Raw genomic sequence first — 27,532 nt, 5'->3', positions numbered from 1 at the left:
TTGATTTAATTCACGAACGTGCATGTTTCTGAAACCCATCAAACCCTGCATCATGAACGATCTCAAAGAAATGCTAACTCTTTCGTTTAACAATTCACATATTTTTATTTCGACACAAAAAAAAACATTTATAATATTGTAAATCATTGTCATCATATTTATAAACTTTATACAAAACAACTCGTTGAGTGAGATAAGAACATTCGAGTTCCAGTCAACCATTAACTGCTTTCCATGACCTCGTCCTCCGCATGCTCGTACGTTTGCTTCATCCACGTTGCTCATGCTTCTGTACGTCGTCATACTCGATAAGATTAAGGGAATCACAGAAAATATAATAATTTGTGTTCAAGGACCATAACAAAATTTGTAACAATGTGGTTTTTGACGGAACTGATCTTTAGCTCATACATAATTTGTCGTCCAAGTGTTTCATACCTAATTTTTATAATGTTCCGACTATTAAACTCTAAAAAATCTCAACAAATAATTCCTACTTACCTAACTTACAATACGAACTAGTTACATAAACGTTACGGTAAAGCTTTATGTAGTTTGTATCCTTAACTCAACTAAATTTACATGAAATATTACACAAATGAAAGCAGAATGGGTAATCTCACACTGTTTGTGGAATGTTTATGTATGTATGTATGTAAATATGTCTTTGTGATAAATCGTTGTATAATATTTAATTGTTGTCAGTAAATAATAGAGCTAAGTAATTATCTATGTTACATTAAATCATTCAGAGAAACCATACATTTTGGATTATACTTAAACTAGAAATAAGAAATGTGAGTGCGTTTAATAAGGTAAAATAAAATCCTAAAATGTATTTGACTAAATTTCTTTTGAGAATAATGAGACATTCGATGGGATGCTGTTCATACCACAATCAATATTCACCTCTTTCTATCTACTGCATGTCATTCACTAACTTGTCGCAATAACCGTAATATAATGATGATGTATTATGTAAGTATGTGTGTGTGTGTAACATAGAGCTAAATATAATATGCATATGCATCTATCTATGTATATATTAGAATTGAGAATAACTCTATCTAACGAGATACGGGAATTGAAAACGTTGACCACTGCACTAACCACTAATTGTAAAAGATAAAATAAATGCAACACATAGGAATTATTCAGCAATCACTGCGAATTAAAGAGAACATGAACTGCAGTCCTGGGGCTGAAATGTGTGAATACCCCGTTTGTTTAATATTAATTATAAATCACATCACATAAAATTGTGGTGGTAATAATTAGCAATAAGTAGAAGTTAGTTTGTTAAGTTGATAGGACAATTAGTAGCACCATGAATGACAAACAAAAAAGGTGTAAATTTACATGACAGGGCGAAGAAAGAGGAAACATATAGAGAGAATTATTCCTAATTAATAATGTCACTTAAAAAAAAGACTTGCTATTGAGCTTTCATTCAATATTGTTATGTTACGTGTAAAAGAGTAATAATGGACCGATATATGTATTTATATAATATTTGTATCATCACAAATTGTTACCGAGTTTGGTTGAAATGCAGATGCTTTTTTTATAACAATTTTCAGCCGAAATTTTGGAAAATATCGATACGTTGATATTTTTGAAGGCACGATTATTTCTCAGTGATATGAACAAAGTCTAGCACATGTTAAAAGGTATTGATTGCACAAAAGTTGTAAACTACATTTGTAAGTAAACCTGATCATAAAACTAAATTTGATGCTGAGCTCTGGCGTGTAGTTTTCTCTTCAATTAGTTTCTGTGTGGTGTTCCACATATTAAAATAATATTAATAATAATAACCTAAACGACTACCAAACTTCTACTACTGTTAAAATAAGTATACTGATATTACTGGCGAAAGAATTGAGAATCCCTTGAAATCTCAGGTTAATGTCGCATAAATTTAAATGCCGATTTGAATTGAGGCTAAAGGGTCGTTGCATGTTGAAATCGATTTCTTCAACAAGTTGGAATTTATAGCATCAGAAAGTAAAATTTGCCATATTCCTTCTGAATTATTAACCAAATCCATTGGTGCGCGTGGGTGTGGGGTTTCAGTTATTCAGCCGGACCGGATTCTGATCTATATATTACTTAAGATACATACATACGCGTGATGAGGACTATTTACGATGATACGTAAAATATTATTAAAATTGCTTATAATAATATTGAGTTAGTTGGAATAGAGCTTTTGAATCGATACGAAATTAGCGTTAACAGGTCTCCAATTCGTTGCGTTATATCCAAATTTGTAAACCAATCTTCGTCCTAATACTGGCTCGAAAACGTGGCTTTTGTAGTAGTATCTGAAACAGAGAGAGGAGACCAAATTATAATTAAATCATGCTAAAAAGGCAATAATAATAAGCACAATTTATTCGTGCTACACAATTGCATGCAACTGAAAGTATAATTTCGTGCCGTAAAAGTTACATAAAGCGTCCCACCTCATGGCTCTACTCAATTTTTCATACGTCATCCTCGGGTTCCCCTTAATTTGTCCCCACAGTTGAGCAACTTTTTCAGAATTAACGAAGCGAAAGTGTCCTTCTTCAGGATTTTCCCACCGTACCAGACTCGGACAGTATTCTGGATTCTTCAACAGGTCACGTATAAACTCCCACAGACGCCCAGTCTTCTTTTCTGCAAGAAGTCATCAACAAATCCAGACTGTTAAGTTATATATATATTTATATATATTCTACATTTTATTAGATAACTCTCTGATGTGTATCTTGCAGGTAGAAGGACAAGATTCTGGCGGCAGGGTAACCTTTTTGCCCTCTATTTTAATGCTGCATCCCATCATCATCATCATCCTCCTCGTAATCAGACGTTGCGTTATATATACATTCATCATGAACAACTCTCACAATATGATTCACACCAATCAGCTCTCATCCCCTCAGCCACAAGTCGTACGACGAGAAGCTGCGAATTGTGTGGATCACAATGAAACCCATGATAATGTTCTCACTCGCATATCGCCACGAATTGGTTTTGGGAAGGACACAAACATTGTTGTAGCACGTTACATTGTTAAAGTATCAAATTAAGTGGAATCAAAAATTGCAAGTTTTCTGCTCCTATCGGACGTTACATCGGAGGTGCATCATATTACACTTCTCAGTCGTAGATATTGTTGGTTTTATCGTGCACACCGCTTTGGACTAGTTCTGCAGCTATCGTATCATTATTGGTATCATACACATCATCACGGTCTTGGAAGGAGTTTGTTCAGTGTATAATTGCACTGCTGCTGCTGCTGCTGATGGGCAAGTAATGGAAAAAATGGTTTCGAAATTCTCATGGTTAATGTGGTGCGTTGGGCCACGGTTGCACAATCAATCTCGCAGGTAGTTAAGATCGCTTCGTAATAATAATATCAACCCCACTCGTTTGTTACTACCTGGCCAAATGCTCCATTAAAACGTGAAATAAAATCCATATCACGTCACACTATGCTACTTATTCTGCTATGAAAAAACGACCTCCTCCACGCCGTCCAATACTGTTTCTTTCGATCGGACAAGAAATGTTCAGCTTTTTTTGTGGCCGATGCAAGCCTACGATGCTCACGGGGTAGTAGTTGTTAGTTTACATTGAAAGAGTAAAAAAAAATAGAATCGTATGAGTTATCAAACGCTATGCCTATTTTGACCACCCTCCACTTAAGAAGAAGTGGCTTCTAGACAGTCCTAGAAAGAAACAAGGAGCAAATAAATATGTATGGATGGACGTACGTAAGTAAAGAAACGAGATGTAAAATGCTTAATGACACGTGTAAATGGTCTATAAAATTGAATTCGAGAAACAGAGCTACATATGCAACGACGACGAAATTGTCAGGTGGGTACATACGTGGAAAACAATGGTGTGTGCATGCATGCAGCTCATGTAATGACGTGCATTGTTGGTTGCATACTAGAAATTTAGCATTATTTATGCCATTATCAAAGCCAATCATGTCCGATTATTGGATCGAAATTGTTCTAAGGATCGAGTACGTGGAATACATTGCTGAGAGTTCATGTTGATTGATAACGAACGTTGTCATGAAAAGTCACATTTTTTTCAAAATTACCATTGCGTTTCATCTTTTTGTCCTTTTTTGGTGGCCGGCCAACTTTTCTCTTGGGAGGTGACACGTGGCATATTTCTTGTAAAGAAACGCTTCCTCTCGATGACTTTGATTCCATTTCTGAGTCAATGTCGGTATTGTACGAATTGATGGATTCTGAAAAGGCAGACGACAGGGGTAAATTTGGGCCAAATTTATGTACTTTTTGCAAGTGCCAAATAATTTGGCGTTTTCGCAAAAATACGATACAAAGTTGGGATTTGGAAGTATAAAACTGGGTCGGTTTTGCTACTGACCTGAGGTGGTTGGAGAATCTCCCTTGGGCAAGAAGAGGTACTCCCCTGGGTCACAGGTCAGATCGTCCCAGTTGTATTCCTGCTGCGAGGAGTTGGATGAAGGATGCCCCAGTGCACCCAAAGGGTCGCCGTTGAGGTTCAAGTGGTGGTGGTGGTGGTGATGATTATTATTGTTGTGATGATGATGATGGTGGTGGTTGTGCGGGCTGAAGGGGGACGAGGAACAGATACAGCCAGGAGAACATTGACCATTGTGGTGCAGGACGCTGTTGTTATTGATCATGGAATTGCTGCCACTGTTGTGGTGCTGATGAGGAGGAGGTGGATTCAAATCGGAAATAAACATGTCGTAGTTTTCCGAAAAGTTTGAGGGCGTTTCAGGTACTGGAATGCAATAATGAGTACGTTAATACATTCCTATCATATTTTAGTACGTCAAGAATGACCATTTTGAGACTGAGATAAATACTCCACGTACTCAGTCACTAAATAAATCACCCAGAACAAATACGTACTGAGAGTCATTTTAGGTACAGCTTTTTGGATACATGGTTTGAAGATCTGTACGCGTACATCCATTCATGTGACCGCAAATCACCATTTGTAAACCAAAGTAACGATAATGGAACTTGTTTCAGACGAATAACTCAAATTATTGGCGAGTGTGTGTGTGTGCAAATCATTAAGTGGGTAACAGAAATTTTGCACAACTTTGACGTATTTCTTGTAAAGTGCATTAACTTACATTTGTGGAAGTTATTGTCGGACGAGGGGGGAAATCCTTCCAGATGAATCTGGTGACATTCTCCGGAAGAGTACGGGTCTCCCAGGTTGGGTAGAGGGGTCAAGTAATGAGAACTTTGAAAGTGGCAGTCTCCTCGGTTTTGATGATGAATCGTGGTCGTTGGCGAGGTCGTCCCCCCGCTCGAGTGCGCTAAACTCGGCTCGTGCAACATGTCAATTATGTCATTCATTTTAGCAGGGTGCTGTTGATTCAAAGGTTCCTGTTCCCACATCCCCATGTACGACTGCAAAAAGAGGACAGGAAATTGGCTTGATTTATTTATTTTAGTCCTAAGTTTATGTAAAAATGACATTGCAGAGAAACACAAAATCGTATCATGTAATGAGTGCATTGTTGGTTTAAAAATGCATGCAAAATAATAAGAGTGGTTCTTGTAGTTGATGCATAAATATGCACATATGCATGAATATGTAAGGCATTTAAATGCGGAACGCGACACTGTCCAATATGCTAATTAATGATTGGATTAAAAATAATATTTTCCAAGAAAGCACAAAAAATTACCTCTTGATGAATGTTCACTGGAGTGACCGGGCTCAGCGAACTGTTCATTTTGCAATCCAACATATTGATCGATGTTCCATGAACCTGAAATCAGAGAAAATATAAACATGAATACATAATTTATCGAAATAGTTCACATTCATCGCCATGCAAAATGAATGAAAATCCCGTCCAGGTGGTGACAAAGTACGCGCATATGCATCTTGTGCATGGAAATGCACACGTTTGACAAACCAAAGTACGTTGAGAATGAAGACAAAAATGAAAAATGCATGAGTTCATTGAAAACTATTCAAGTTGACAAAGTTCATTTCTTGTAAATGAAAATTAAGATGTAACAAGCTTATCAAAAAGTCGCCATTTTCAGTTAAATATGGACCTTGATTTTTGCCCATGTATTTTACGAATTTCTAGAAACTTTGACTTAATAAATTTCCGTTATTATTCACCATTTAAAGAAAAATCTTGAAAAGAAAGAATCGTCTCACCATGAATGAACAAAGTTATTGCTAAACTCTTCACCGCTTGGAAACAACTAGTCCAAAAAATTAAAACGATCCAGACTCAAGAAGCTACTCCTACCCTTGACTGCACAGGATTGAACAAGAGCGAAGAAATTATTACTTTTCGTCCAAGAAATCACAAATTAAAGAACCCTTAACTTATTGTCACGAGATAATCAGATTTGCTTAAGTAGCAGTAGAAATTACCACTAATTTTCTCTTATGTATAAGTGTTTGAAGAATCTAGGCAGAAATACGAGTTAAAACTGAATTTTAAAATGCAGACTGCTTTTTGTGTCACGTCTGGGAGGGGAGGAGTCCCGTGCCATATGTAGCATACATTCGGCTGAGGTTTTACATAAAAACGGTATGGTTTGACCTTCTTACTTATTCGTCAATGACCAACGGCAAACTGATGAAGTGATGACTGTTTCTATATTGATCCGTGTTTTGTAACAAGACTTCTCACATTAGACTTCCTCGTTGGAGATTTAAATGTTTGGACTCCAGCCACAAGAGGCATAACAATAAAGCCGGTACCGTTTCGGACAATAGTTCTCGTTGCACACAAACTTTAAACTCCACTGCACGCACTAAAAGCGATAACTACCTGTCTAAATGGTTGAATGGATTCTAAAGATAAATTGAAAAATCCCACAACCATGTAAATGTTTATGACCAATCAATTCTGCAGTGGCGTCGCAGTATAGTTGTGATGTTAGGTGTTTATTTGGTTGGTTATGGTTAAATACTTATTTGGATGCGATTAGCTGACTTTAATTGCAGAGATAATTGTATGTGCTCGACCATACAAAAGTCAATCCTGTGAGGACATACTTTTAGTAGCTGATTAATAACACCAATTAGAAATCAGGACCAATAATCACTTGATGAAATGCAACCTCTCTCAGCCTCAGAAGACTGGTGGAGAACCCGCATCGACCAAGATGAGCGAGCCCACTGGAGAAAGAACCAAGACACAAAAGTAATAAAGTAGAATTCAATCACAGCCACACCACAGCAAACTATGTCTGCATTTAGCAGCCCAAAATGGCCGGAAGCACGCAGACCACACGAATGACCACTTGAGTATCGTCGTCCTCCTCAGGATAATTCTAGACGAAGAAGAGACGCTACCCAAGAACTCGGAGGAGGATGGGAATCGTATCTGTACTCACGAAAGGTTCTCCGCGCAAATGCATGTCGTTGACTTTCTTCGTCTCACAATTAGGTAGGTTATTGTTTCGAATTAATTACTCTGATTTGCATAATGTTCCTTGCACTACTTTTCCCTATCTTTGTTCTCACAAAGGGGATGCTTGTTTCTTGGTTGGTGTCTCAGATTAGTGTATTCTGGTCAATCGAAGATGTCCAAGATTACCCTCTTGCCCAGAATACCACTCACTTGCTGCCACTGCTGAGTAAATACCACTGCTACTACTACTTTGGGTATGACCACTGCGAGAATGGGAAAAATAATATGCTGTTGATGGTGTTTCGTTTCATGCGTCACTAATTTCCAAATTCAACTCTTCAGTGATATGACCACAATCATATTTAGAATCAGGTCTATGACACTGACAGCACACCTCTCTCGCTCTAAACGGCCGTTAGAAATCAAATTAGTTAATGACTCTTAAGTTTGCACGGATATTGGTTAATTTAGTCAGGCACCAAACCAAACCGACAAAAGTTCTTCCAATATTTTATTTTATTGTTTCTAGAGCAAATACTTGACGGACTGTGACAACTGATAGCGTCGTGATGATGCTGATCTGTGTGGGTACATATGTATGTGCCTAGAAATGGTTGGGATTACGTGATGCGATGGTACATATAACGACATACATATGTGCATAAGTAAATAGCTACACACACAAGCAGCTTGCTCGCCAATTCCTCATTTTCAGTTAATCAAATTAACATTACAACTTACATATTCTAATAAATAAATAGCTACAAATTTCAGAGGAGGAGTTGGTTTCAGCTGGAGCACCACTAATTATCTAATCACAATAATAATAATATTCTTCTTTGAACGAAATTTGGACATTTCTCTCAGAATGTGGATCATGCTCTGTTCGCATAAGAGCATACCAACCAATTCATAAATATAGCCATTAGTCAGAAGAGCTAATTGCAGGGTTCACTAAACTTTACAGATGTTGCTAAATATGTACGTATCATAGAAACGATGAGTAAATTCAGTACCGATGGGTGACTAAACTTTGGTATTTGTCGTCAATTTTTGGAAGCAAGGTTGGCTTAAAAATTGTTTAAAAACCTGTAAACCTCGTCACGTATCTGGAACTCGAACTTGAACGCGAATGAATACATGCAACTTAATTTTTGGCGAGAGGTGAGACGCCAAAATCCATAATTTTACAGATACAAGGTGTACAACAAAGTTTCTTAACTTAATTTCGTCTAGTGTCGGCTTCCTTTCAAAGATATCAGATCACGTAACCGTCACTTAAAAATGGGGCAAAATATGGGAGAAAATAAATTACGGCAATTGAGACATTATGACGACAGCCACGAAGGAATATTTCCAATTAAATTCCACCATGTATCCGTTGACCATTGAGGAGGAGACCACCGCATCGCTTTTTAGTTTCCAAACATTTTTCGCATGTTGTGTATTTGTAACCTTTGGTTTTTTTTACTTGAACGAAAGAACCAATTGAAACTGATTGAGAAATCCTCTAGCAAAAGGCTTTTACAAATACTTATGTACACACACACAACTAAATCAATCTTGGGATGATGTTCTCCACACACTTTATTGACCAGAAGAGAGGAGGAAATAGGCTAACCAGTAACCAAAGTTTGGTACTGATAAAAACGACTTGAGCAAGGTGTTCTAATGATTTTTTTGCGTCGTGTTGTTTTATGTGGTTGCAAATTACATGGAAGTATTGTTCAGCAAATTGTTTATGCGTGGATTGGATTCTCATAATTTTGAGAAATAATAATAATGCATCATTGCCGAATAGTAGATGTGATAAGATCATGACGAAAAGTAATTTCCAGTGGTGTGTCCATCCATACATTAGAAGCAGTCATTCTCTCATTACGTCCTGGGCAGATGTCACATTATGTCATTCCACAGTGTGACACTGCTGAATACCAGGATTCAATGACATCCCCTGCTCACCAACCACCACGGCTGGGGAATCCTTAACCACAGTTCATCCGATATTGTGAAAATCAATCAATTATTGAATGTGGTTGATTTACCAACTGAAAAACCACTGCAGTGCTGCGAATAATGCTGATTAGTAATAGTGTGACCAATGTACGTAATAAATAATTATGACAAGAAGGGGAGGATGAGATTTAAAGTGGTGTAAATGAGAAATATATTACGTGCTGGCCCAGTTCAGAAACCTCTTGCTTATTAATTGCTTAATTACTCAATGATCATCCGCTAACTACACAAACCAATGTTTATTCCTGACTAATTTGCAGCATGATTAGATAACGTTGATGTTTAATATTAAGTAAATACGTTCAAATTGCTGGAGATGGGATGTGTTTATTTTTTCGCTGACACATAATTTTAATCAGATTATCAACAATGTTCCAGACTGAATGGGGTATAAATACAAAATATTGACATTATTTCCACTCAACTGGACCCGGAACAGGAAATGGAAATATTGCAGAAAACTATGGTTTATTTATGGATATAATTAAGTTGGTCACCGCATCGCAGACGGAATACTTCGACCTCATTTAAGTTTTAAATGCATCAACGAGTACAATGTATGCAAACAAAATGCTGCAAATTTCAGTCTCCTTTTTCTCATCTTGATGGCATGTCCAATTATGTTCTCGACTCGTAAATTGAATCATGTAACAATTCAAGTCAATACGTCAATAGGCAATCAGCGTCGTTGTATCCTTTGCACGTCACACCGAACTAATTAATGTGAGAGTCTGTGAGAAATACAGAAGTTGGTGGAAAATATGGCTTATGAGAATTAAATAAAAATGATTAAGTTCTACTGACCAAGTTACACATTACGTAACAATATTTAATTAAAACATGCATTGCTGTACGAATACTTCAAGATTAATTTCCAGATTTATATATTTTTACGTATTCTGTTTTTTAAGGCGTGGGTTAAATATGTGCTTCAGATCTGCATCTGACGTTACGGAAAACTTCTGCGAATTATTTGTTTAACAGATCGAATAAATTCAGTAGGACTGCAATTTATGTATAAGTTGTCCGGTCTTTTTTATACGTCTGATGGAAAAAATGATGTGACTGCTACTGATTTTTGCTTCGACTCTGTGAGAACTCAACTCTTCTGTGAAATGTCATCTTCTTCTGTACTGCAATTTAAATAATTGCAAAAAATTGCACTCCTCGACACGGGACAAGAAATTTATAAAGTTGCGACAAACAGAGGCACACGCTGATATTTCATGTCATGTGAAATCTTTCGCAGATACAGCAAACGTCTGACCTTGGTGGTGCATCCCGTACTGCTTGATGCTTGTGATTACACGCTTTCTTTTTTAACAGAAATGCAAACCACATGAAATCTGGAGATTTTAACCTTCCAACTCTTAGAACGACAATTTGATGGACAGCTAAGAAGAAGAATAGTGTAGAACACGTGCAATTTTTGGGACATGTTTACAATATTTTGATCCATAGTCTGAGAATTTCTCGAAAGAATATAAATTTTGAAATCATGTATTTTAATTGATCAAATTCGCTTTCGAATCCAATTACTGTGAATTGTGTATTTTGTAATTTCGCTGAAAATTACTAAATATTTCGTTGAAAATGCTGTAAATAAAGTGAAGCATGTTGACGGACGGAATAAATATATAAAAAATGATCTATGATCACATTGCACCCAATATTTTGCGATAGTTGTAAGGTGAAGGCTGGCAGCTAAAAATTATTGCCGCAAGACAATACAAAGTATATTGGAGAATAATTTAATCGTACGTATGCACAACCAAATCTCGCTAGCCAACCTGGTCCACCTCAAGATGAAACTTTGCACTTGAGAATATTATCTCACGATCCATTTCTAATATTCTCTAATTAGTGATCCCCCACCACTATCATTACGTATTTGGGTATCACAATAATTACGACAAGTCCACAATCCAATCCAATCCAGTGAACGCAACTTCCACTGGACAACAATCAATTCATTTCCCTCGAAGTAATTACTCAATTACGGCCAATTAATAATTTACACATTACAATAATGAATATGTATTTTTTACTGGAAAGAAGTAGCAAAAAAATGCATGGATTTCACAATTTGCAATTCCACCCGAAACAAAATCCCTCCCATTTTTATACATATGCACACGTGCAGTGTTACATATATGTAAATATGTACTCGGTTATCTGGTTTAATTGAGGTACTAGTAGCATTCTATCAGCAACAAGATTCCCAGATTTTTTTAGCCTGGAACGTGGAGACATTTGATATTTTTTCTTTCTTTCTTTCATGCCAGCAATTACTTCCAGTTGAAATAATTAAGGCGTTATGAATACGTATACGTATTCACCTGATTGCATGCGTACTAAAGCTTCCCAGTATTTTTTTCACTGTTTTGACACCTATATTTTCATCGCATTTTATTGAATCCCATTTTACAGAGGGAGTTAAAAAGAGTTCTCAACAATTATGAATGGAAGAGGACGACGCTGAAGGTCTTTCAGTTCAAGTGAAGCCGTAATAATTAATGAGTTAGGACGACTAACTAACCAGCGAGAATCATAACAAGTTGAGATTTTGGACATGAACTTGAGACCCTTGAGAACTTGTCATTGTCAGGGGAATGGGATGGAATGGGCGGAAGTAGCAATTTGGAGATTGGCATAATCCCAGTAATTTACTCTTTGTTGCATTAATCTAAAAAATGGGCGATGTGGTGGACAATCCTGAACTACTTGCTTGGGGAAGGTATGTACGTATGTAAATCATTCGACCTCCAGGAGGATACCATGCACCGTCATAACATGGATACATAACAACCAGCAGACTTGTTATTGTGGCTGCATCGCATGCAAACTCGCAATTTAGTCCAGAAAGAAATTAAATATTTGCGAAAGCCTACTTTTACATGTTCATTATACAACCAACTCGGAATGAAAATATACTTTGGTGCTGAGGAATCATGACTAATGTTTGAAAAAAGGTCTTATCAGACTGCAGCATCACCCACCAGCATCGTATGAAAATACTTATCTCACATGGTTTTTTGTACGAATTAAGTATGTGTATCACTCCACGTTAGATTGATTTTTTAAGTCCGAATATAATTGAATATATAAAGTTACGCATGCAAATTTTAAGATTTTATTTAAAAATGGGTAAACTAGTGCGTTTTGTGTACGTACGTAGGAATGCTGCACGTGGTGCACGTGTCAATAATAACCTAATGACTTTGGGTAGTTTTGTGATTCATAGCAACTTTGTACATACATATTTCTTTACGCAAAGTGAGTGAAATGCGATACCATCAACTCTCGCAGTTAACAAATAATTCATGGACAATGCAAAAAACATTGTATGCAAGAAGAAGAGCTGCCTACACATGGACATCCTTTTTCTCATCCCTCCTCGTGCAGTCAAAAGTCGACCCACGGTTTGCATCTAGTTTGTTGTATAATTCAGATTCGTCGTATTTATCTTCTACTTCTTCGTCAGGTATGAATTAATCGAGTGCAATTTGAATCATTTAAAAAAACGGAGAATCTGGCCGTATAAACTTTTTATGTAACCAATATTCCAAATTATGTAAGGTGTTTTCATACAGGAATTTGGAAAACCCATCTTTAAAATTTTTTAATTGAGCATTAAAAAGCCTTTGGTAAAAACTAACTCACAATTATGACAACAATTAGTTACGATTTTTATGTGCAAAACATGATGCACTTCATTTGTGCATTCTCTCTCATCTTCCCCTCGTGTTATTTGCACAATAGCTCAGAAAATATGTATGCAAACTTCCCAGATACATATTTGCGTCTTTGTATGCGTTATGTACATTTTCACCGCAAGAGTAATATAATTATTCGGTTGGTTGAGTATGCACTATAAGCAAATTCTGGAGGTTAAAAAATTCAGGTGGAGGAAGGCGAAATTTTGGTCACAAGATGGTCGGTTACCATTATATACTGTTTAGCAAGTGAAATATGTGTGCAAGCACTCAGGCATCGTGATCATTCATACGTTTTGCAGGCTCCAGTCGTACCTTCCATGATGGAGTGAAGGGAACACGAATAATGTGATATTTTAATTGCTTCACTCACCAGCACAACGAAGCGATTACGGTTTCACGTATAGCCGTATTGTTTTGTGATGTTTAATTAATTTGCAGTATCATAAACGCACGGCCTTCATGAAAAAGTCAAGAGCAAGGTTGCCCATCTTATGCACCACCATCATTACCGACTCCCTCTCATTCATTTCCATGTTCTCCCCATTTTCTCACAACAAACCAATTCAATCATCTATTTTTATTTACCTATTTTTTGCATGCTTGCAAGTAATCCTTAAAAAAAGTGAGACTCTTAAAAAAATAAGAAGAAGGTCAATTATGCGACACTAAAAGTTCAACATGCAAATTGAACCGGGGCGACGTACCGATTCAAAAAACTAATGTGATCCCCCACTTTTCATGAATAGAAAACTAGGCGGTTAATGAAATAGATTTGCATGCAATTATGAAAATGGTGGCTTTTGAAAGTTGGGCTGACCTCAGGAAGAGGGTTAGCGTGCCCAGTAGCAGTGGGGTTCAGTTTCGAGAGCGTGTGAAGAACTCCAGGCAGTCGCATTATTTAAACAAGGTGAACAATTGGATTAGCCACCCAGTCTGCAGAGCTCAACGTTACAGATAAATGGGTACGCGATAACGAAATAATAATAAATAGTAATACCCAATGAGATGTGGATGCAAATAAGTAGGTAGATTTGTTATGTGCTTGAAGGAAGACTCGATTTTTATGTGCAATTTACGGTTCAAGACTGCAATTTTTAAATGGAAGGAGTGTCCAAGATTTAAACAGGGCGATATGTACGTATTATGAAACTTGGTGTGCAAACCCACGCAGTTTTAGGAGGTTGATGCCTTATTTTTGATGCCAGAAGAGACAGAAAAAACGTTTTAGAATAGAAATACGCACCGGTTATTTATTCCTTATTTTGTGGAGAGTACTCATAAAAATATGAACTTATGGAAAGCAGAAGTCTTCATTTCTCACACAAACGTGCGTATTTTTGGATCAAAATTGGGCAGAGATTTTGACCAAATTTTACTTAACATACACGAACGCACGAAAATTGCGAAAGGCAACCTTCAGTTTTATTAAGCATGAACAATACGATGTTAATTTGTGGGAGTAAATTTTCCAGCAAGCGACTATTTATTATGTTTCTTTAATGTCCGTCCACGCAGAGACATTGGATCTACTTACATAAATGCCAAATATTTAATCAGGCAGTGGCAAAAATTGGGCATTAAACTTTTACGCAACAAGTGTCCTCCGCTCTCGCAGGATTTCGCCCATTTGTTTATTTTAATGTCCGCAATCATTATCATAAAATTAATAAAGTTTGCAGCAATTAAGTAGGGAGATAAGAATGATGGGCTAATGTGAGATTCAGCTAAAGTTAATAAGTAGTTAATAACATGCGTTAACTAACATACTTTGAATTGAAAACTAATGTCGTTTAATTTATGGGCTGAAATATTAATTACGACCGAACCTCTAAATGTCAATGTGTCTCCTTCACACAGAAACACGTGAATTGTGAGCTATTATTGGAAATGATTACATACACCATGCTTAATTTTCCACATAAAACGAACTCTGAGTCCTCAATAGCCCCACTAACTAACTCTGTTCTCAAGATCCAGCCATACCATAAAACCCTGCCTTCCCTCTCCTCCTCTGGTTTCTCATGAAATCGCGTGAAGTGTTACTAGCTTATTGTTACACATAAGAAATAAGTTTCATTTTCTTGCCCAAATGAAAAACAATTCATGTAATGACTGCACATTTTGATTGGAGGAGGCTTCTTCATCAAATACAAAATGTTCGTGGTCGGTCTTTGTTTGAGGCACGATAAGAAAATATGTGTGGAATAAAGAAACTAATAATAATTTATCTAGATCTTCTTGGGTACATTCATCATATGCTCGTAGATACATGAACTCGTAGCTTTTTCTTTAGTTGGAATGAATGATGCCTTCATAAAAATAAGTAAACTGCCGATTTCACAGACAGACACGAGGGTTTAAACGATTTCATCCAATCCAGCAGGCAAAATTCAGGTATGAGATATTCTACTTTTCAAAACAAAACTATTTGTCTAGGGTTTTTAAGACTGGGAGAACTAAATATGTACAACATTGTGGTGTAATGTGTGGGTATATATTTTTTAATGAGCAATATACGAAGGAAATGGCATATGTACAAAGTCATAATCGGACTAAAACCTGGCTTTTTTATCCAGTATTATATATAATGTTGTTGATTTGAAGTAGGAATTATTATGGCTAAGTAATCCTGATATTAATGTAGAGATTTTGAAAATGGAAAGCACAGTTTAAGAAATATTTTGAAAATTGTGAGCTAAAACAGCGAAATAAAAATTCTTACTTGGTACGTGTCGCATAAATCCGTATTCCAGGCACGAGGACAAATCTCAAATCGTAATAGAGGATGAAATGCTCAAGTTAAGTTGGGAAAGTTGAGACATATTGCACCAAGAAGAGAAGAGAAGACTGAGACGTGTGTATTTCGGCTATCTACACTTTGTTTATTGGACTTTCATAACTTTCCCTTTCAATTCACAACCCTTGTCTGTTCAAAACTCACTGGAAACACATGTATTTTTTGTCGAGAATCAAAATTCGTCACTTATTTAAAAAATCAATGTCAATCAATGAAAGTTTCGGATTATTTTCAATTCTAAAATTCCTATAAGTAAGTAAATAACGTGTGTAGGAATCCAGACATGCAGTAGATCAGAAATCGTTCCACTCCAGGCCGAGTCTAGCTCCACAATAAAATTGCATGCATCGAGTAAGGTTGAGTAGTAGCAAAAACCATCGCAGTTAACTACACACCACATTCGCCAACTTTTTTCACTATGCGGCACGAAATGTATGCAATGCATATGATTCACCCGACCTGCGAGCAAGGTGAATTCAGCCAAGATTTCTACACCTGCACCACAACCAAGACGACCAAAGAGCAGTCCACTCCACACGACGACAACAAACCAAACTCCTCGTTTCAATTGCTTTTCTTCATCGAATGGAAATTTCGTAGGAAAAAAGCCGTCTACGAATTCGGTATTTCATCAAAAGGTTAGAATGTAAAGCTACAAAGTGTTAAAAATACTATCGATTCGGATTTATGAGGCTATGAAAATGTGGTTACTTGGATGTGGATGAGAGGAGGCATTGTGAGACTTTTAATGGGAAAATGTACATTTTTTTAGGGTAAATCTACTTTCTCCACCATTCGTCTCACGTCAGAAAAATAACAAAAATTTCCAAGATTTTAAACACACCAGAAACATGAAAGTATTGAGTCTGTCACGTACATATTGTTGCTGAGATGGGTAGCTGATGTTGAGAAGGGTTGATTGCGATTGCCCGTGACACATGATCCCCATCGCGTTAATCATCGTAAGATCGGTCTTATTCCTGTTTGAGCAAATGGATACTGGTAAGAATTACCATCCTCACGGAGAAATTTGTCTCTCCACGCGTCGCTTAATGGCACTTCTGCAGTGAGACTCGGGTCATTCAGCCTTCAAGGGTTCCAACTCTGGAAAAGGTAAAAAAATGGGCAAGAAATTAGTTGTGCTTACGAAACAGTAGTAGCGGTGAGATTTGTGATTTAGTGGGTTAATATCAATTTAAAATCGAGTTTAATATCTACTCGACGATTTTCCAGTTATTCATGCTTTCTCCAAAACGACTTTCTCCACTTATTGAAAAATATTTAGAATTTAAAATGTGATTCATTTTAGATATTCTAATTTAAGCCATGCTTTTGAGATTTAGACGATTCTATCAAGGATGCATCGCTAAGTATGTTGCAATTAATTTACAAAAATGTATTTACAACTAAACAATGAAATGTTTAAGAACTAAGGGTGTTAACTGTTGATTAATTTGCATTTAATTAATACAGCACAAATCCACTGAAATGGTAAAGCGTGATAGCTTAATATGTTTGCCTAGTTATCGAAGAGAATATTACGGCATGCCAATCATCTTTAATCCAAGGCTTGATTTTGGCCAAATTTGCAAAAATCGTGTACTTAGGTGTCAACCACAGTCAGTGTGCATTTTTATGCAAAACAAGACATCTTATAAAGAGTAATGATGTGGTCCGGTCTCAAAAAAGGATAAAAGGAATAAAAACTTGTTCCATAATACAATGTTTCGATCGGGCAACAGGTTTTTTCGATGTGGGCAGAGATCTTTTTTTTGCTGGATGATACACCTCATTTTCCAAGAATCGCAGATGAGGTGGGGCTGGCAGTTCTGCAATGGGACTTGATTCATGCAAACGTACTTCATAATCCCGACATAATTTGGAATGGTATTACCACCGGGTTACTGCGCAGTTCTACTTGACCAAGCAACGGAATTGCTGAAAATCAGGTAAGAAAATGGGGTTTTTAAGTACATAAGTCTTTCCGTGGTGCTGGACAATTTTGAAGTAGAACAATGATTATTCAATCAATTAGAGGAGTCGGTATTTATGATTTTCAAGGTCTGGTCATTATCAAAAGTCTGAAAGTCCGACATCTGATTTACTTCAAGCAGGGGCGACAAAGGTAACAAAGAGAGGATTTAATGAAGCATTTAATTTCGCACATCATAATTTCCCACGGCGTGTTTTGACGTATTTTGAAGTTATGAATGAGTCTTTTTTTGCAGTCAAGTAGCGGAACAATAGTCTCGTTTGAGGAGTAATTATCACAACAGGAGAATAAATAATTACGTTTATTATTCGACTCCAGGGATATGGTTTCGGTAATGAACAATGGTTCGAAAAGTAGAGAAAAATATAATACTTGCTTATATTGCAAATACTTGCTTAAAAATTTTACAAACTAGCCCATTAATTTAATGCATGGTTTTTACAATTTCAGAATTTAGAATTTTATTAGAAACATTCCAACAAATAGTGGCAGTTCGTATATCTAGTTCCCTGTTTACAATTATTATTAGTCTTTCGTCCATAAAAAAAGTGTGATGCGCTGCCAGACTATTTTTTAATAAATATTAAACTAGTTGATTATTTATAATATTTTATAGGTGAAGATATTAAGAATGCGTCAAAGATAAGTAAAAGGACCGATTCGGACGGATCTCCTGCCCTCAACATTTCGAAACTTTAATGCAGAAATCAAAATTAGTGATTTCGTCACCATGCAATACAACTGTTCTGTATAATCCCATGGATGTACAGTGTCAACTTGGTAATGTGCTTTCATTGTGCATAAATTTAATTTAAGCATCGATATTTTTTAAATTTCTGAAATATCAAATTATCATCAAAGTCATTTACTTATTCTAAATAAATAAAATAACATTGTACTTATTTTACTGGTATAAAAATCAGAGAGAGATCTGGGACATGAAACCTCAACGTCTCATCCGATCCTTTTCATCGTCCCATTTACGCTTCAGAGATCGATCGTCAATCAAGTCAATAAATTGAGGAGTGACTAATTAAATGTAGAAAATTCACGCAGTATATTAATAAGTTTGAACTCATGAACAAATAAATTATTCACCAAGACTCGTAAATAATGATGGTTCTTATGTTACAGAACTGGCCGTGTAGCATAGCAGTACAGTCACCTCCGGTGAACTGACACCTGTAATCCTCCGTCATTGTCAGCCTTTTTTTGGATGACACCGTGACCTTTGATTAAACCATTTGTTTGGGTGGCCCAACCCAAGCAAGCCCAGGATTGACTGACGTGGGGACCTGACACCGAAAACGAGGACCTTTTCATCAAAAGTAAACCGTGGTCATCAAGTATGCAAGCGGGCATCCGCGTTGACAATACAGCATCCCACCAAGTTGTGCATCCGTATTTTTATACACATACGTAAATAACATGGGTACATATGCGAAACATTTGCCATTGATTCTGATTCTAAAAAATATCTTGTGTTTTTAAGCAGGCCTTCTAGAATTCCTTCAATTCACAATATTCTACCGGATCAGACTGTCAAATCATGAAATGTAAATATGTGGCCTACCAAACACTTGGTTAAATTTGAATTTGATCCGTAAATAAAACTTAGCAACACTTGGCCAGCTCAATAAAAAACAAGGCTTCAATGGCCTCCCGGAAATTGATGACTTTTTATTCACCATAATGAATTACACTTTCCGGGTGATAGTAAATACATAACACGAGTCTATTTGTACTGTACATACGCCATGCATACGTTACCAATTCTTTCAATAAAATTACAATACAAGTCTCCTGTTACATGTAAAAAGCCATCAAAAGTTTCAATGACTAATTTAACGATTCTCATTTACTCTCCAATGACCACATACAAAAACCTAATTGCAACCTCCATCCACGCCAAAAATAATGCCCCACAGCAGCACAAGCTTGCAAATTGGTTGGTCAGACTTGAAGTCATCATCAGGACATTCGAGTCATCGTCGTGGCGCGATAGGAATAGAAAGAGTGAACCCGGCGTTAATAATTTGCCCACTCATCAGCCCGGTCTTATTGTACGTTGGAATATTGAGTGTCAATCAAGCTACCAATAAGTCAAGACAAAGATCAGCAGTCAGTGGGCTTGCTTCCATTATGCTCAAGTAAAAGATAACTGAACTCGTGGTGCTTTTTATCAGGCGAGGAGTCGTACTCTCTTTGAATATGAAATGAAATCACACGGGTGAGCTTGACATTTTACATGCTCATATTAATTCCCCCATTATGAATACGTACTTACGTACGGAAATTTGAATAAATAAAACATGCAGCCAACAACATGACGGCAAACAGGTGACAGTAATATGCAAAACATTATTGATGCCGTTGTTGAAACAATTAAAGGTTCCGTACAATACGAAGATAAGTATTGCCCATTAACGTCGCATTCTTAATTGACTTTTATTAATTAAAAATTACTATTCATTTCAACAGGTGAGTAAATATGCAATTTTTCGAGACACGGTTTTGTTCAATTTCTGAGAACTGAGTCGAAGTTGGGAAGAAAAATCTTTGTAAACAGAGACAATGCACCATGACATTTCTGACCCAGGGATGAACGAGTCTTCTTAATCGTCTTAAAATATACGCACCCACAATCTGCATCAAAACTCTGCTGCCTTGTTTCATAAATATGCAGTCGAGCCTTAACAAAGGAGCAGACAACAACGAGGCAATGAGACAAAGGGTGTTAGCAATGCTCGTCAGTTAATCGGATATTCTGGCCACATCAGAACATAATGATTCGGGACATTCGGAACACGGGGGGCCAAATATGCACATCCATCTCAGACTAAACGTTTCCCGTTGTTGCAAATGCCAACGGAATAAGTAGATAGTCGAAGGGGCAATTTAATTGCAACTTCAATCAGCAATTAATTCATCAACATCATCTCTTCTTGTTCTTCTCCGCTGCTTATTACTCACTGAACAAATCGCATTAAACCGTTTTTGATGCGGTCACTAAACTTTGTATGATATGATGTGTCAATTCATGATTTAGGTTACGACCCCCGACTCGCGAGCGCGTCTTGTTTTTTTCTTCAGACGGTAACAAAGTGGTAAGTTTAATCTCTCAAATCTATCAAATACGTGGTGAAAAATACGTACTTGCTGAATTATGAATATCATCGATAATACGGATTGAATGGAAATAGATGCATTGATTATGCATCAAATAGAGACATAATTTGAATGAAATTAGGCCAATAACATGGTCGGCAAGGATTAGTTTGGTTTGCCATTTCCTCTAAACCTCAATGCTAATCTTCTACTTTGGCGTTTTTTAGTAGCGACATGTTCCACATTTTGGAAATCCCATTTGTACACAAACCGACAATTACGTTTCCAGCGGATACGGGATTCTAGGCTAGAGGACAACAACTCGGTGGTTAATTTTTTTGTGGTGCTGATAAGGTTCTGAGGAACATGTAAGTTATTTTACGCATAAAAAATGGACACGAGGCTTCCACTGGAAATTACACAAATCAGAAAACACAATTGCAAGAAAACCTTGATGGCTAGACCACCTTCCTGTTTAAAAAAAGTCGGCTAGTAACCCAAACTCGTAATCAATTTTTCTTTGGAAACAAACAATCACCGCTCAAATTAATAACAAATGTAAATTAATTATGTAAGACAATAGGATGACACTATAGGTTTGTTGTTAGCAATGTTAAAAAATTCATAGGAATATTTAATTCATCTATGCAAAATCGAAATATCGTAATCTTGGGCAATAAATGCATGGAACAAACTACCAGAATGAATCATTTCATGTGATTCTCCACATATTTTTAAGAAACAATAAAATATGCCTGTTTTTAGTAGTGTAATGATTACAAGTAATTTTAAGTAATATTTGTGTCGTATTTTTGGCAACTCTGTGATAAATGAAAAATCTGCATATATGACGTATTAACACTATAATTAACTGATTTAACAATATTTGACGAAGTAGCAAGTGTAACAAGCTTCCCAAGCTAGTTTGTTTTTATAATAATAAATAAAATTCAAGATTATGGATCATGACAATTTGATTAGATATTTTCATCACTATTTACAACTAGATTACAGATATTATCCATGCAAACCTATGTATGCGCATATAAATCACATTTTTAATTCTAAAAAAATATAAAATTCTGAACTTTCTTTTAAATAATGATCTTCAACAAATGTCTAGATTTTAAAATATGGATTGCATTTTCAAACTGTAAATTTCCCTTATTGCAAATAATTTTAGAAGTACAAAAAGAGCCTATAACGTTTATACACACATATAAATACATATTACATAATTAATATTTTACTGTGCATCTCCTCTTGTAAAATTCAAACTGCTTATGAAAATCACTTTCCAAGATTCATCAATTTTTTGCCTCAAAAACAATCCGTATTTAAAAAATCAAGATTCACATATAATTTCACTAATCATGCCTGACGACGGAGAAAGCACGTATCCAAATAAACCACTCAATTTACAAAAAAATATAAATATGCACTTAATACAAACAAAAATAAAGAAATGGAGGCAAACTCATAAATTAAAAGGGAGCAAATAAGTGGCATCATGCGTTAATTGGCGATGCAGATTCATGCAAAAAAGTGGCTTGCACGGCAAACAAAAGTACCTAATTGAATTGTACAGGAGAAATCAATGAACTCGTCCATATCAGAATGCAGGGAGACCTGTAACGCGAGAGATGCATAGAAAAAGGCGAGTAATTCACTTTTGCAGATCACACATAACACGCCGCCGCATACGTTCCCCATGAATGAAAACCAACACGTTTTATCGTCATTCGCGAAAATGAATGAATGGAAGAGTTGAACAAGTGCAAAATCTACGCAAAGTTAAAGTTTCGAGCTTGCCAGCCATTCACTCTCGAGTTCGAAGCGTTCGTTGCCAATGTTTGTATACAAACAAAGTTTGTACACACCAAGCTTTCAGTCGGTATTCGCCTCACACGTCAACAACATGAACTCCCAAATGTACCTCAGTCAGCAGCAGACGTGGTAGAAAAATACTGCAATTTTTGCACAAGTCCCAGCATTATACTCCAGTCGAGAGCTACTTTTTATTAGCGAGTGGCGTACTGCACCCCTACTCCGCAAATCATTACACGAACTAATGTTGAAAGGAAAATTTGAAAATTGTTGAATTTTGAACGAACCGAAGCACTGCTTTGTTTAAAATAATTGTTGCGTTTTGCTTTTATAAAGTAGAAGATTTATCAGATATTTAAAGCATCTATTTAATAAACAAAGCTTAACATTGCATACATATTTTTGCGAAAAATGGAAAACCCGAATTTTAAACACGGTTAAATTTTGAAAGAGTAGAATTATTTCATTTAAATGGCTTCCCGTAAAAGTTGGCATAATTTAAAAGGATAATTCACTCAAATAAAATTCGCATTTGTAGAAATTCGTTGAAATCTAAGACGCTTCCGTATTAATTAATTTGACAGCTCAAGATTCGCAGTAAAATTTGAACTTGGCTCTAAAGTTGACGGCAAATTGCTACGTCAGAGATAAGGAGATATCACTGGGTTGCATCGCCAACCGCTAGAGGGCTTCGCCACCTAATGCCACTAGCTTTCGTAGCGGACAAATTAATTTGCACGAGAACAAGGATATCCTTGAATATTGGCAACTCGTAAAAAAAATTCGCAAATTGTTTCAGTTTCCGAAAATTTGTATCGTAACACCTTCTTACGCCCCTGCGGTATGTTGTTCAACTCGTTTGTTTTCAGATAAAAGTCATTCACCATCCTTTTTTTACACTAGCACTGCATTGTGATATTCGTATTTTATTCGTGTTCAGGTTTCACTGATAAATTGCACAGAAAATTTTCAAAAATATTCTTACCTTATTTTCCTTAAAGTGTAACTGTAAGCAGTTGATTTGTTTTGTAAATGGCGACTATTGCAGATTAAAATGACGACACGAAATTAGAAATTAGCTCGATAGAAATTTATTTATTTGTTTATTTTTTACTTTTATTTTGAAAACGTTTAAATTTTCACAGGTCACAAAAGTATTTAGCGTTCTTTTCGTTAAATTCGATTGCCTTTGGTGCCACACTTTAAAACTCATTTGTTCTATTTTGAAAATTAGGAAATATTCGGTGGAAATTTATAGAGTTGAATTGTAAACTGGTTAAAATCTCATTTTTCTTGCTGCCACATTTAACATTTCTGAATGAACATTGCACCCCCAGAATTCACAAGAGTAAAATTGAGAATAACTGAGCAGTTGCATCTCTTTCTCTCTCTCTCTTAAAACCCGTAGTCTCAACTTCCCTCAGAAATATCTATCGGAAAAATCGCCTCAACTTATTCACAGCAAGTTAAACCATTTGGCTGATAAATCCTAATAAATCCGGCGGTGCTAAAAAAAAGATAGCCCTCCCCCTCTCATTGATAACTAGGCTGCACTCAATTTCGGGGATATCTCAATAATTACTAAGCTCGCGATTGAATCAACTCGTATCACGGGACAGTTTAGCCCAGCTTTTCCTAATTGATGGAAAAGAAACCCACCAAATTAGTGTGAAAGACGTGGATATCTGTTATTATAATTATGTTAGGGTAGGGCCACCAATTTGGAAGTTGTGCCGTTCATGCTCTGGAGGATTTACGAACCTTGTGCAGGAATATTAGTACTAATAATAATAATAATAATAATATCTCTGGTAAGTGAGGTATAGTTGGGACTCTGTATTTATATCTCCCTATAAGTGGCTTAAAAAGGCACCAAAAAACGACAGAGCTAGTAAAGTGAGGCGTCGGCAACGATTTACTGGAAAATGAGGAAAGTTTGGAGCTGGAGGGAAGAATAAGGCTTTTTCCAATGAACAATTATTTTGCAAAATCTCAATAGATCTCTGCTACTTCATCATATCATGTACACACTCTTTGGCTGCATTGGACACTGCATCTCTCCTTCGTATATTCTGCATATCCCCCACCTAACCGTGCCAAAACGCCATGCATATAAATATACGTGGCTATATCCAACCATATAAATATATATAATCTTATATTGCAAACCCTGGTCCTACTCCTCCTCTCTTTGTAGTAGCAGAACCAACAATATAGCTACATCCCTCTCCTATAGGCTGCTCCTTCCTATACGAATTTTACCACGACCCATATTGCCTTTCGCACGAAGGATACTATTCATTTAGGCAGGGAAACTATGATGATGTAGTATTGCAACTGATAGGCTTCTCTCCAGTCCAGCCTGCCAGTTAGCGTTTCGTTTCGTACCACCAGCGTCTCCCAAGTAGTGACACACACGCCATAACCACTCCTCGCACTCACTCACCCAGCAACCCACGACCCACCGACCCACAGACAAAAGTGCACTGGTAAGTAGGTGAGCAAGGCAAGACGGGAAAAAGCCAGGGAAATCCGAGGTGACAACTATCTAATTGGGCATCCTGAACTTGACATTGAGTCATTTGGTCGAGTGGGTGGGGAAGGAAGGTCTAAGCTTTCGCAAAAATGGGGGACATTTCTGCAAAATTCGCATTTCTCCGTTTCGTTGGATGGGTCAAAAAAGCTCTGTCTCTTTTGGTGACGAAAATTCTCAAAAATTTCAGAAATACTTGACTTATTTTCCGAAATAAAACTTCAATTCGGAAATTCATCCACGTATTAAGCACACTAGTCATGCCCAAGATGCGTCCACCACACGGAAGGAAGATGCCTGCAAAAAATCTTCCCATGCACAAAGTGAAGCATGTTGTGGTGCGAGGAAGGATGTTGGATGCATGTGTGACCATGTCCTCTTATACACAAATAAATAAAGCAGCACAAGCCAATTGTGTTTGGGAGTTCAGGGTGATGAACAATAAAGTATCAATATTTTATAGCACACACACACACATCAAGCACCTATTTGCATTATCTGCACATAGTCATCATCATCACCCAAGTAGTGAGCACAGGTAAGGGAATTGTGTAAATATCAAGGTTGACATAGAACCCACGGCTCGTGCAGAATTTGGAGAATGGATGATGCAGTTTTTCATGGCTCGAATCTAATCCAGTTCTGTTATTAGCAGAAGAAGCGTCCGTATCAGTGAAATGTAATCACACTTGCCCTTATTTGAACTTCCATTCATCCCCTGTCAAGCACTTTTTGTGCAGCAAACACATAAGCATGAGGCCAGTCGGTTTCTCATTTAGCATTGACTGCCACGAGTCTTTCCAGCTTCGAGGTTTCTCCTTGTACGAATAATTTGCATTTCGCACAAATTTTCGAGGCGAATGCAACTGGAACAAGCAGCATCGGATCTGGACATGCGAACGTATGGGGACAACAAGTCTTTTGTTGTGCCATGGATCATGATCATGAATGAAATGAACAAGCTCTTCTTTGTGCATCGGCTGCTGCTTATCTGCCCAGTTAAATACGTATCTACATAAAAGTGAAGGGAGGTTTATTTTGTTTTGAAATGAGGATAAATATTGTTATTATTTACTTCATTCTATGGCTTTTTGGAAATTCGATACAATTTAAAAATATGTGTGTACTTGGGAGCATGACATTTAAAAAATGCAATCCGTGGTATCATCCATTCCGTGATGATGTTAGCGTCTCTTTCTGCCTGACGCCACCATCGCGTTGTTTTTTGTTGCATGCAGTTGAGGTAGTGAAGGAACCGAGTGAAATGTGTGTCAAATGGTAGGTAGCTACATACATACACAGACTCGATGCTCTTCTGTGCAATTCTGTGCACTCTGTAATTTGCAACGTGCAAAAAAAACCATGCACAACGTGGAAAGGTATTGTGGACAGTACTTTGTAAATGCAATGCATAACTCTTTATGGATTTATTGCTGGATTGATGGACAAACTTTCCACGTGTAGACCTCGTCTTATATTTTTATACATACATCTGTACATCCTCACTTCACACTCAAAAAATTCCACTTCCAGAAGCAGATTAATTCAGTCGTGGTACATGATCAGCGAAACTATTTACATAGTTTTCACTAGTGGGAGATTGTGCCAAAAAGTTTGGAAATGTCAAATTATTATAAAGTTTTTGTGGATGGGATGAAATTTCGTGCCTTGACGAATTTAAAATAATGGAATGAGATATTTGGGCATTTAAACTGATTGGCAATCTACTTATTTAGCAAATCTTTTGCAGGAAACCTGGCATAAAATCATGAAATTGGTGAGAAATAAATAAATATATGCATGTGATGCAATTTCCTCATTTCAATTAAATCAAACTGCTGCTGGACGGAGTGGTAAAAAGGGTTTTAAAGTAAAGTTTATCTTGTTATCGAGACATACACATGTCACTTCGACTGCCTGACTTGAAACCACTTTGAGGATGAGTGTGGCGTTAACCGGAACAGGATTTAACTCGTTTAAGCAAAGTTAGTTATGTATGCAGTAGTGGAGTCTTTGATCTTGGACTTTTTCTTCTGCCTTCGTGAATGTGCATTTAATTTCTTGTCGTAATGATTGTGCAAGTCAAGATCATTCCAATTCAACTTCAATGTTAAGGCGAAAGCTCTGCGCGTGT

At 36.7% G+C, this 27,532-nt stretch overlaps 1 protein-coding gene and 1 long non-coding RNA gene across 9 annotated transcripts; one reads left to right on the top strand and one right to left on the bottom strand.

Annotated features, from left to right (window-relative positions):
• Positions 1 to 85: 85 nt before the first annotated feature.
• Positions 86 to 24,553, bottom strand: LOC110843843 (nuclear transcription factor Y subunit gamma). Of its 4 annotated transcripts, XM_022089885.2 has the most exons (8): positions 23,851 to 24,553; positions 16,815 to 17,041; positions 5,708 to 5,791; positions 5,144 to 5,426; positions 4,399 to 4,782; positions 4,106 to 4,258; positions 2,469 to 2,664; positions 86 to 2,327 (listed from the first exon to the last, which is right to left on the bottom strand). In XM_022089885.2, the coding sequence occupies exons 2-8, from the start codon at positions 16,896 to 16,898 to the stop codon at positions 2,195 to 2,197; spliced, it is 1,317 nt and encodes a 438-aa protein (XP_021945577.1). In that variant the 5' UTR covers positions 16,899 to 17,041; positions 23,851 to 24,553; the 3' UTR covers positions 86 to 2,194. The 4 variants fall into 4 exon arrangements, with proteins under 4 accessions (XP_021945577.1, XP_035704075.1, XP_035704074.1 ...); XM_035848182.1 differs by lacking the exons at positions 16,815 to 17,041; positions 23,851 to 24,553 and adding an exon at positions 15,863 to 16,258; XM_035848181.1 differs by lacking the exons at positions 16,815 to 17,041; positions 23,851 to 24,553 and adding an exon at positions 6,598 to 7,757.
• LOC118434484 lies at positions 17,240 to 19,741 on the top strand. Of its 5 annotated transcripts, none has more exons than XR_004834071.1 (6): positions 17,243 to 17,886; positions 17,999 to 18,062; positions 18,166 to 18,261; positions 18,547 to 18,710; positions 18,854 to 18,969; positions 19,065 to 19,740. It is a non-coding gene; the product is annotated as an uncharacterized LOC118434484 (long non-coding RNA). The 5 variants fall into 5 exon arrangements; XR_004834072.1 differs by having other exon boundaries at positions 17,247 to 17,886; positions 18,854 to 19,362; positions 19,426 to 19,740; XR_004834074.1 differs by lacking the exon at positions 18,854 to 18,969 and having other exon boundaries at positions 17,240 to 17,886.
• Positions 24,554 to 27,532: the final 2,979 nt, after the last annotated feature.

Source organism: Folsomia candida, unplaced genomic scaffold, assembly GCF_002217175.1.
Source record: "Folsomia candida strain VU population unplaced genomic scaffold, ASM221717v1 Fcan01_Sc002, whole genome shotgun sequence".
Lineage (NCBI taxonomy): Eukaryota > Metazoa > Arthropoda > Collembola > Entomobryomorpha > Isotomidae > Folsomia > Folsomia candida.
Note: the sequence above shows the minus strand (reverse complement) of the source record. Positions and strands in the feature narration are given on the sequence as shown.